At 38.7% G+C, this 12,152-nt stretch overlaps 1 protein-coding gene and 1 long non-coding RNA gene across 2 annotated transcripts; both read right to left on the bottom strand.

Moving 5' to 3' along the window:
- Positions 1-260: 260 nt before the first annotated feature.
- On the bottom strand, positions 261-7,734 carry LOC139152114 (uncharacterized). The gene is made up of 3 exons (XM_070725211.1): positions 7,380-7,734; positions 4,540-5,320; positions 261-4,177 (listed from the first exon to the last, which is right to left on the bottom strand). The coding sequence occupies exons 2-3, from the start codon at positions 5,280-5,282 to the stop codon at positions 4,024-4,026; spliced, it is 897 nt and encodes a 298-aa protein (XP_070581312.1). The 5' UTR covers positions 5,283-5,320; positions 7,380-7,734; the 3' UTR covers positions 261-4,023.
- A 1,442-nt stretch (positions 7,735-9,176) lies between these two features.
- Positions 9,177-12,152, bottom strand: LOC139152113 (uncharacterized). The gene is made up of 3 exons (XR_011556557.1): positions 11,877-12,152; positions 10,853-11,473; positions 9,177-10,379 (listed from the first exon to the last, which is right to left on the bottom strand). It is a non-coding gene; the product is annotated as an uncharacterized lncRNA (long non-coding RNA).

The raw sequence follows: 12,152 nt of genomic DNA, 5'->3' as shown, positions 1-12,152 counted from the left end.
ATTTGGCATTCAAAACGGTCGCAATCACTGTGTTATCTATACAGGGGAAAACAAAATTTCTGATTTTCGCTAAACTAAGCTGTAAAAACTTATTGTACTCCGTAAGATTTAAAGTGAGCTCCAACAAGTGGTAGGCTGCAAGAATATTCGATAAGTTTTAGAGTCCGAATATATGCACCTGAGGCGCATTCTACCTTAATCAGACAAAGGTGGGGGCGCTGCAGCAAAGACTTGAAAAGTGAACAAAATATCAAAATCGTGAATTCAAATAAGACTTTATTTGAAATGTGACCGTGACGGGCAATTATGTCACTGTGCAATCATCCCTGCTTTCATCCAACACAGAGACACATGGACACACGCAAACACGGTATGGACTTGACTGCGTTTGCTTTATGAACAGTTTTGCCCTCTGGCATTAAAAGTTACACCTTTACATGTAAAAAACCCACAAAATCATTAAAGTTGTTTCCTAACTCAGAACCAAATATGACAGATTATTATTGCAGTTCACAGCCATATCAAACTTCTCCGACGATTAATCTTCAACATTCAACATACATGTCTCAAGACGATGCACGTCAGTTTGATTTATGGCAAAGATCCAAAACTAATAGGTGTTGTATGGAGACGACCGATTGTCATGGCAGCTGTTGCCGGCGACTTCGCTCCAATTCGTATGTCAAGTTCATCATAATGCGAGAGTTACGGTGGCGTTAGATGTTTGATTGTACCGGCACAGATGAATGCTCGACAGACCTGTAGCAGGCAAGGACACCGAAGCACGTTAAGACTATGCCTAGACTGAAGAAAACAGGACCAACAATGGCAAATGGTGATTTTGATCCAAGGATGACGTCAGATGACTGATTGATGGTCACCATGGTGATTCCTAAGGAGCAGAGGAATATTCCATGACAAAGGAGAAGGCATCCACATATACCACGTGCACGAGGAATGGCGTATCGTCCAATGTAAATTGTCTGACTTCTTGTTCTGTGCATGGTTTTACACATCACTTGTATCTATGGGGAAGTATTCGTGTACTGATGATTAAAATCCGGACATATGATTCTTTTTTATTGCCTTATTAATGAAATGAAGTTGTACGACTCACAAGTAAAGAAAAAAAACATCCAATCTGCTGGTGCATATCAACAACCTGCTAAATTAGATTTCACGTCAGACTGGAAAATGTCGAGAAACGTCAGATACGAATATTCAAATGAACTCTCTTCATAATGAACTCAAAATTCTTATTGTCGGAGATAAGCAAACGGAAAAACATTGAGGGACTTAAGACATTGAAAGCCAAAATATCTTTCACTTACCCTCCGAATTTTCTGTTCAAAATATCTTAGACAATAACTTTACATGCAAAAATTGGTGGTACTTACAATTTCTAGAAAAGGGCTGGTCACGTGGGCTTTAAATCATATTAATGCGAAATCATTTATCTTTAAAACAAGGGACGGGGCTCATTATGTCTGAAAATGTAACGATACTTACCGTACATTCGATCAGCTACCATCAACAGTCATTGTTTAATTCTTCTAGTATATTTTACAGATTCGGCGAGGATGCTTTTGTCCCACTAGTTCAAAGTATTTTTGGAGATTTTGTTGACGGTTTTTTGAAAAGCAGTATTTTCTCACTGCATACTCAAACGTCATCGTCAAAATCATAGGAATATTGTTTACTTAGGAACGGACCTCTGTATAATGACTTATTCTATAATGGAACACACGCACAAAGGTCGGCGCCCAGTGACTCGAACAAGAGCTCTATGACGTGCGTAGCGCGAATAGAACTCATCGATGCGGTGGTCCATGGGTTTGTGTACACGCTGGTGTATACGCTAGCGCCCAGAACACGCATAAGGAGAACCATGTATACAGATTTGACTTAGATCGATGCGATACTTGATTAATGGGTTTGCTTCCACTGTTCCGATTTTTAAAGTAATTCGATTTATCATTTACAGCATTGTTAAGGTATTATTTTACTATGGCTATGGACAAACTTTGCAGACTTTTAGGCTAAAGCACATTTCGTTTTCCATTATTTTGACCGGAATTTTGCCTCTTGAAGTGTAAGCTTAACTGTATATAGAAGTGAAAAACAAAATTGACATTATGCCTTGCGTCGCGTTGAAATTTTTTTTCCTAACTAGTATGTTTATCCATAATATTTCCAACGGAAAGACAAATCTTGATTTAAATTTAAATGTTTGATTTTAAATTATTTTCTTTGAAAACCTATCTGATATTTACTGATGGGTAAATACACCCTACGGAAAACTCGCGTGTTTATTTTTTTTTATTCTGTAAATTATAGAAATAAATGTTTATAGAACAACGAACAGATATAATATCCATGGAAACTCAGAATTGTAGCTTTTTGTTGGTCGAAAGGTCCGTCTGATATAGTTTTTGCAGGGAATGAAGTGATCACTGTAATACTTTATATCACGACTCTTTGTAGGGTTATCGACAAGGGACATAAAAAGATCAAAGGAACTGACATGAAATTTATTTCAATAACTTCCGATAATAATGTTTACTGCCGATCAGATCAGACCGGCAAGTTGAAGCACTGTCCACGCTAACACTATAACTTTGACCTTCTGTCATACATGTTGAGACAAACAGGATAAGTTTCGTATTCTAATCAAACTGAACATGTTTAAAAACACATGACTGTTTGATCTGAATATTGGCCCCAAAGAAACAATTTTCGACAAAAACGGACACAGCTTTCGATAACCACATATAAGCAAGTCTCCATTGTGATCTTAGCATATGAACATTAAACTGAAAATATCGGTGAAAGCAAGCAACCATGCGGTCATTTTTCGCTGATTTGGCGGTCACTTGTAGTACAGAGCAAAGTTGCTTATTAACGAATCCAAATACCCCTGCTGGTAAGCTTTGATGGCTGGACTTAATGGTAGGTCAGGATATTGAATAAAAGTCCGAAGGCCATTGATTGCTCCAAATTTATTGTTCCAAATATAGCTAATCTAAATACATTTCTATCCACTGAACTTTTGAGCAGGGTCTTTTTATCGAAAAGAGAAATGCAGGGGGCGCTACGCAAAACACAGTCTTATATTCTCTTTTGCACAGATTAATTAAATTTTTAATAATATGTTGACCCAGGATTAAAATATTGGTAAGCTTACAATCACCTTTAATTATCATGACAAGCAGTCAGAAAAGTTCGTTCAGAAAGAAATGTAAATGTATGCAAATCACCCGTCTCTCTGGCTTTCTTTCTTCTGTTTTCAGCATTTCAAAAGAAGGGAACTCCCTTTTGGCTGTGTCAATTTTTTTAAAATTTCCAAATTTCATTCTTCAAGGACGATACAAAAAACGATGATTTTGTTTGATGACAACATCCTTACATTTGGAATAAGACTCATTCCAGTTTTGCTTCTGACCTCTATTTTAAGGTATAACAGTTTTTCATTCCTTGCCATTTAAGAATGAAAATAGATAACGTAAAACAAAATTGTAGTTTTTGTCTTCATGAAGTTTAGTTTCAGATGCCATATTAAATTTAATAAAGTAGTGTAGGGTTTCTGACGTAAATTAATTTTTATATTAATACCAAACATAAGCTTTTTTCTCAAATATGTACCCTTCGCAATTGGAGTAAACTATTGCCACAAACTAAAAATCAGCTTCTGTACATTTTGAAGTATTTTAGTATGAGGGGTTTTCTTGTCATCTTTGATCAGAAATCTTGCTTTCAAAAGAAGAGTGTTGGTTAAGCAACGCTACCTTAAGTAGCTGTACAGAAAGAGCGAAATTAAGTAGATGCTTGCCACAAGTAATATAAGAAAATGAAAGGATGAAAACGTTTTTGGAATGTAAAAAAGTAAAAAATATCAATGTTATATCTATCACAGACATATGTAAATACTGTGACGTCATTGGACGGAAACAGTAGGAGAATGTATATACAACAGTTTTTGTAAATCTCGATCGGAGATCACTGTACACTTCTAATTGGCCACGCCTAAACAAGGTTAGAATTATGCCTCGTAGCATCATCATATGTTGGCGGAGGAGCAGTTGACGCAGTCGATGAGTTGTCCGGTGGTTGGTTGATAGTAATCATGTGAGACGGCATTCCCGTGACTGTCATGTGACCCGGGGTATTTGTTTCGGATCTGAGTAATTAATGAGAATAGTGAAAACTCGTTGTCAGAAATAAAAGTCGTTTAATGGCAGTTTGAAATGTAAAGTCATTGCATACACACGTACGGTATGAATAAAGGGACGATATGTGATTATCACAGTCATACCGAGGGAGACAGATATTGGCCCTGATTCAAGAGGGATCACGATACTGTAGAATTTACAGGAAACAATCAGCACAATTACATTTCAACTCAATGAAATAGTAGTAGTTTCCATAGCGATGACCCTTTCACTGTACAGCTTAGACGTTATCACTTGGTATTTGGTACAAGATAAAGTGATAAACAATGGATTACGAAGTAGCGCCTGAACAATATATTTTGAAACTTACGGATTCTGAGGTTGGAGAGGTGGTGGATATGCCATGTCATTTGCATTTTGTGGAGTGAACACCGGTTGAGGGGCAACTCCATACTGCGCAGATGGATACATACTACCATAGGCATCTGGAGGAGGCATATGTCCTGTTCCTGGAGGTACTGGATAAAACTGACCAGGGGGAGGCATTGGCTGACCTGGCATTGGCTGACCTGGCATTGGCTGACCTGGCAATTGTGTATACTGCAGATTGATGTGAATGTGTTTCGGTCGCTCGTCGTTTTGCCCATTTGCTCCATTGGCGCTGGTTTGGGTTGTACTTGCTGTTGCGGCAGGAACGCTCGACTCGGTAGCAGGAACTACAGTAGTAGTTTCCGATTCACTGGAGCCAACACTGTTATTACATCCACCACATCCTCTTTTCACAATGAATATTGTAATTCCTGTGATTAGCAAAACTCCAGACATTGAAAGGAGAGCGATTCCAGGCACCAGCATTCCTGAACCACTCCAAGTATTGCTGAGTCCTGAGCTAAGGAGAACACAACCAGGAACAAGCAGGAATATTCCTAAAACTATGAAAATAATTGCTAGAGCAATGGCACTTCCTCCGGGTCCAGAATAGATGATTTTGCCCCCGCCACCACGACGACGACGACCAATGGTTCCAATACCACGGCGTCGATTTAAACCGCCGATTCGTCGTCCACGAGTACGTGAACGACCGCCACGCCTCCCCCTCTCTCCAGCCCCCATCCTTATAAGAGTATGTCTCAAGCCTTACAGAAGTTGTGCTGAAAATTGAGAAAAAGGTAAACGTCAATAACTTTTACATTTTTCTGTCATTTTAGAGCCAGTCGAATATTGATTTCTATAATGAAGATACGTTGATGAAGAATGTGAGTATAGTATAGAGTCTGATTACGTTGGCTGAAAATTTGTGTCCTTTGGACAGTTCATAGATTGAAATTTCACAGAGATTATTTGTAGTGTCAAAAATACAAGTTAGGTCAAGAAAAATGAAGTTTGTTTCTCATCCTAGACATATTTCAAAAATGATGCGGTGACGCGTTATTTTTTTACTCTCAATTTTGTTTATTCTTCAATCAACAAGAACGCGGAAATAACATGAAAACAACATAGGAATGCACACAGAGATAAATGCACTGCACTGTTGCCTATAGTATTTTTGTATAGCAACAGTTCTGCGGGTTCACTTTTAGTGCAGCAATGCAGAGTTTTGACAGCTTAATATAACAGTGACATATAGATGTGCAGTTCTGAATGGAATGTTATATTGTTAGTGTCAGTTATTTTGTTTACCGTTCTGTTCAATACAGCACTGTGTTATGCACTATCGTCGCGTATTTTTGTGTTTATTATTTTTTTTTATTTTCTCATGAGCGGAAAAAAAGGTTGACGCGGCGAGTCTGAATTGACGCGGCGAGGATAAGTTTCTTGGCCTTATGGCAACTAGTCTTTGAAAATGTTTCAATAAATGTTTAACGTGCCGGGAGAAAATCTAGTCGTGAATCCTGTTGCGCAAATAGCTGGCCGGCGATTTTTCCTCGATGACAGGTTGACAAATTTTCCTGCTCTAGCAAAAGTAGGAAACAGACTGTATCAGGTCACAAATCCATGTTGATTGTCCTGGTACTTTTACACTAAAAAGATGGAACACAGAGCTGGTTAGAGAATTCGTAGTTTTATTTTGATGTATTGCCTTATGTTTACTAAATTCTGCCTCTGTTTAGCTCTCTCATCAAACTCTCTAAAGAAATGATTCTTATTTCTCCTAAAATCCCGTTCTTGCTTTTAGCTAATTTGTTATCCCTTTCTGAAGCAAATCAAAGGCACCAAATGATTTGATTTTTAATTCTTTGAGAAGTCAAATTTCGTCAAAGATACATATTTAACAATGATTCGTCAAGCAACACATCCTACCGGTAGATCAGGGGAGAAAAGGAAATGGTACAGCGGTGAGAGTCAAACTTTGGACGGACTGCATGCTGCCAACTTGAGGCTCCCCAACCTACTGGTATTGAGTAATGTTCCGTCCTACTTTACTTTGGTAATGGAATGACATGTGGTGAAAGAGTACAAAACAACTCCTTATTCCGAAATATTTCTCTAGGTTTACACCATGTCAAATGAATTATATAATACCATCGACTACAATCATGCAACTTTGAGTTGTTAAAAAACTTGTGTATGTATATAGTCGACATATTAGTTTCTCAAATTTAACGGCATTATCAATAGACCGACCACCGTATTACCGACAACAGACTGGTTTCTTGATTTCGTCAGTGTCCTTACTATAATATCAAGTAATCCATCGATACGAACATATTGTAACCCACTTTCCCTGGTCAGCGTCTGACATGAACTTCATCGTCCACCACCCTGAATTATCTCGAAGGAAATCGGGTTGAATTTCTGGGTTACTTTTAAGTGAACTTCATATAAGCTTACATAGTGCTATCACGTCATTGCATCTTGGGAACGTATTGTCGTGTGGCATAGCGATTTTGTGTATCAACTATCCACTGTGAAAGTCGTCGTTCTTTCATGACCTCAGTGACCTTGACAGTATCAGTTGAACAGTTCATGAACGTAGACAAATGACATTTACTAACTACTGTACGGTAAAATGAGTGTAAAACAATCACTTTCTCTAAACAGATTCTGCTTTGCGTTCGAATGTATCAACAGGTGTTCGGTCAGCGTGTCCCATATCAACGCGACATAAATGTCGGCTTTGTGCATTATACACATCGAACATACAAATGCATTGATGAAATTGGAAATGTTTAAATGTACACATAGGAAAGAACACTCTGCAATGCCTACCTGAATGAACTGTATGCGAGAATTCGACGAGGAGAAAGCACTCTGCGACGAAACATCCACAGACACTGGTTTCCGTTGACACTCTCCAGCCAAGTCGGATCAGCCAATACCCCTGGTTACGCAGTCACCTGTTCTACCCCAAGAGCCAGGTTACCAGTAGGCACTGATATACACTGTCTCTGTTTACAGTGTTTACGTTCACACAAGGGTGATATGCAGTGACTAACCGCGTTAGAACGTAGCGTAATCAGAACATGGCTTCCATAATTTTAATGACATGTCACATCTCTCTTCTACGTCTAATATATGTAAGTGGGTAATATTGACAATCCATGACTACGACATCAAAATATTTACCTATGAATAAGGTATACGCCAGAAAAGCGACGTGTGCATTATTAGGTCGTTTCTTTGTTGTAGTGTATAGACTGCATTTCCTACTTGTTTTCATTGTCGACACCAACAAAAGGCTTTTTCATTATATTTCAACCCAAAGGTCAGATAGAATGGCCGATAATGCCCTTGATCACATGTAGAGAGCTAAAGGTCGGAGATTGCAACTATAGGAAGAGAAATACTCCAAGAAATCGATGTTTGTGGGGATCAGACAGCTGGTCCCCTCACCCATGTCAGTAATTGTAATGCAAGGACATCTAGAAACATTAAAATCAGCAAAGGCAACGCTAATGAGGTCAAGGCCCTAATCTCGTTACTTCTATGCAGTGACTGTCGCTTTATGACCTCCTGTTTCTTCACATATCTGCCCTTGACTTTGATTCTGAGTATGGTGTCATCTTCCTGTTCTGTTGTTACGAAAGAGTTCAGAGCTGGGATTTGTGTTTACGATTTGTAAGATACAACATGTAATCGAGGTAAACTGATAAAATGGAATAGTTACTTAAATTATTTATTTATTTATTTATTTATTTATTTGTTTATTTACTGACTGGGAACAACGGGCTTTCGCCCAATTATAGTTCCAGCAAAAGACAAAAAGGACTAACATAAAGCACAACAGAGAAACAAAGACAGTAACAACAGAGCTCAAAAGTATAAATAGAATTTAATTTAATTATGCAAATGCTGCAAATTTGTGCATCATAGTTCCGTATCGCTCAGTGCTTCTCAGATCTATACTGACCGTCTTTCTTACTTGCATCAAAAAAACAAGACACACTAAACAGATAAGTTCTTCATTCTTGAATTTAAATGCATGGATAGACTGCGAATACATACATGGTCGGCATCAAAAGCAAGAACGTAAGGTTGCGTTGTGATCAATTCCTTACAATTCCACACTGAATAGCGGAACAGCCCGTGTATGACATGCATAATGCCCGATGCGTTCATGAATTTTAACGGCATTGCAATAACGAGAGAATAATTTGAATGTATTAGAACGATTATGTATTTATACTATCAATAAACATTTTAAGAGGACATAAATTGCATTTAAATTTGTCTTTATGACCACAGCATGTTATAACTTATAGACCGGTGTCAGGCAGATAGCAAACAGTTGAATGTATATTGTTCAAATGCACCTGTACTTTTATAATGGTGTGGCTACAGGTTCGTGTCCATGTTACTGCTCTGGCCAGGTCTTGTCGTATTTGGCGCATCTGTATACCGACTGGTTTCACAAATGTGAATGGACAATTTGATACGTTGCGTTGTATGTTTCTAAAGAGCATATTCTTGTTATTTCGAAACAGTTGCTCAAAATACCACGTTTATTTTATGCAGAAAATGTGCAAAACCTCACGAGTGCAAACGTACGTGTTAACTATATGTGTATGAATACATCAACTTTAATACAAAATTTAATAATAAACGTAAATGATATTCTTTCTGTGTAATGAAAACGTTGACAATATCAAATTAATAATCTCGAGGAAACTTTCACTTGACAGTCACATAGCTGACCTAAATTACATGTACAGACGGATAAAAAAGGTTGAATTCGACAACGAACAAACTCACTTGATATGATATAATGAAATCTGACAGCAACAAGTTCGTGCAGCGGCTGACGCAGACTGGGATGAGAAAACGGTTCATACAGTGACTGCCCTTCCCTCTTGAATCACTGACAGCATTCCGGGTACTTTGATCGATAAAACTCCAGGATGTAAATCGTCATGATCAAAGATCCACGCCAAAGTTTTATTAGTTGGCAGTATTTACCTTCAATACATGGAAATGCGCATGATTTGGTCCAATTCCCATCCAGCGACGACGAAAACCTTGTCAAATAGCAATGTTCATGATCCTTGAAACCACTGTTCAAACGATCAACGATGAGGAATAGAAGCCCGAGACTGAAACAGCGTCCCTTCTGCACAGAAACTTTGTCTACAACCGTCTGTTTAATCTATACGAGGATCGAGGAGACAGGCGACTACAACTCTGTATGTCCACTGGATAGACAACGTTTCTGCTGAGTTGAACGTTTCAGGCCACTTTAACAGCAGATATTTGCATGTCGAACACATTCACATCTTGTGTTAAAGTTGATTTGAATCTCGTGTAAAGAGAGCTGAACGATTGGCATTGATGTGCGTGTATGCGGGTCAATACAATTTTCTAGGATGTAAAAAAGTTGTGCCGAAAAAGTAGCACACAACAAACAAACGAAGAGGCACGTGAAATGGCAACAAACTGTTGTTTTGAAAACAAAATAGCATCCAGAAGACTGAGGCTTTTAACCACACAAAGTATGACGTTTACTTCAGTCGGGCATTGACAGTGAAATATACTCTTTGACCCTGACAGCTCAGACACAGCGATATATTCATCCAACGATGTTGTACTTTCTGTTTGTTTCAATGCGCAATATCAAGTCAGGGGCAATTCCTAAGCTATTATTCAATACGTTTCTTAAAATGTTAAGTCACCATAAATTCACGAAATAATTATGGTGTAGCACCCATGACATCGTAATATGCCGGAGGTGAGTCTTCTGCCGACTCAGCGGGTTTCATTTCATCCGTGCTGACGCTGTAGCAGAAAGAAATCAGAGATAAAACATAAACAATGGAACTGAAAGCTATGCACTATTGACTTGGTACACCACAAAAGTTTCGTCCTTGATGTGGTAATCGTGCACATAAGCGAAGTTTTTCAGAGCATCTTCGCACAATCTATTGCTTTACTTAGACAATAGCACTAGATATTTTGTCTATCCATACAGACAGTAGAAAAGTTTCTGTACTGTCTATGGTCTATCCCCTTTCAATTGTACTATTTTGTGTTGCTTGAAATATGTTCAATTTCATTTTGCTTTCGTATGCCCACAGTGTTCGTATATTGTGTCAGCAACAACCTCCAATGAAACATATGCAAAAGGAAAGCACTTAGATTTTCTGAGCTTGAACGGACATCAGGTGGACTGTTTTTAACACTGGATAAACGGTATGGGTGCATAAATTTTCACGACTGACACCCATTCGACAAAGTATAGACCCACTTACATTTCTGAACTCCATTGAACATCGGATGCAGCTGCAGCATGATGCGTATCTACCTCTTCTATGATCGATTCCTGATTTTGCATCAATGATAACTCATAGGCAGCACCCTCTGCAGTCTCTTCAGTGTGCTCTTCGCTTTCCTTTCGTTGCATTTGCTTGTGAATGTCATGGTATTTAAAACAACCATAGCAAAAACATAAAAGGCTGATAAAAGTTACAGCACCCCCTGTACTAACAATCGCGATATTTTCCCATTTACGGCTAGGGTCGTTATTAGATACGTATATGAGGAGAAACACTCCAATCACAGAGAGAACTATTGCGATGAGAAGAGCTATGAACGTAACGCCAATTGACTTTACAGTCTGTCTGTCTATAATGTCAGAGTATTGGCGACTTCGGCTGAAAAACTCCTCCAAACCAATTATCATTAGTTGAAGACGATGATGGCTGAAACGACCATGTTGTTTTCTTTCACTGTTTGTAGTCTGTCTGTCAGAGCAGTTTCCATCACTTGCAGATTGAGATCTATGGTTTGCACTTCCACAACCCATGATCAGCTATCGTTGTAAAGTAAAAACTTCCCTTTGGTTTCGTTGACTGATTCTGTTGCTACTGAGCCTGCCAATGGTAAAAAGAAATCTTGATTTGACAAAAGTGACCAACATGCTGACATAAAGCTGTTAACAGTCTATAGCGCACCCGAAGAAAATAAGGCCATACATTTGTTATCGAAAACTCTGGGATTTCCCTAGGGGCCTCTCAGAGCTCCCGAAGCAAGTGAAACCACTGTGAACATGTTGATCAGTAAACTAATGGTGCTACTGTATAGCCTGCATTCAAATTTATTAATTATTTAGACTGCAAAGAAGCATAAATTTCGAGTTTCCCGTTCACTCACTCCTTACTCCTTTAAACAGATGGCATCTTGACCTATCAGTTGACCTCTTGAAAGTAACAAGATTTGGTTATACCTAGCTTTCTATTTTGACAGTCACAGTGGCGCAATTACGTTTTCACATACCTCAACTCTTTATCTTACACACCAACCTCCTAATCACTTGCGTATATTTGTGGAAAACCTGTTCTGTTCTTTTCTCGCGAACAATACGGGGTGATGATCAAGCTCAATGTCAGAGAAATCATGTGCTGGTCTTTGTAGGAACGCAGTACTTGTACAAACAGCGCCATGCAGTATTTGACAAGCACATCTGTGGAGGTCGGGTCATACATTGTTCTGTACGCCTGAAAGGCTGGATCACAACTTAGCCCTGTGTATGGCTTCATGTGCACGAATACT

The sequence above is a fragment of the Ptychodera flava genome, chromosome 15 (assembly GCF_041260155.1).
Source record: "Ptychodera flava strain L36383 chromosome 15, AS_Pfla_20210202, whole genome shotgun sequence".
Lineage (NCBI taxonomy): Eukaryota > Metazoa > Hemichordata > Enteropneusta > Ptychoderidae > Ptychodera > Ptychodera flava.
This window is presented reverse-complemented; position numbering and strand designations above follow the sequence as displayed.

Coding starts and splice junctions, on each gene's coding strand:
- LOC139152114 (XM_070725211.1), bottom strand. CDS start 5,282: ATGGGGGCTGGAGAGAGGGGGAGGCGTGGCGGTCGTTCACGTACTCGT. Junction 4,178..4,539: donor CCTCTCCAACCTCAGAATCC/GTAAGTTTCAAA, acceptor TTAATTACTCAG/ATCCGAAACAAATACCCCGG.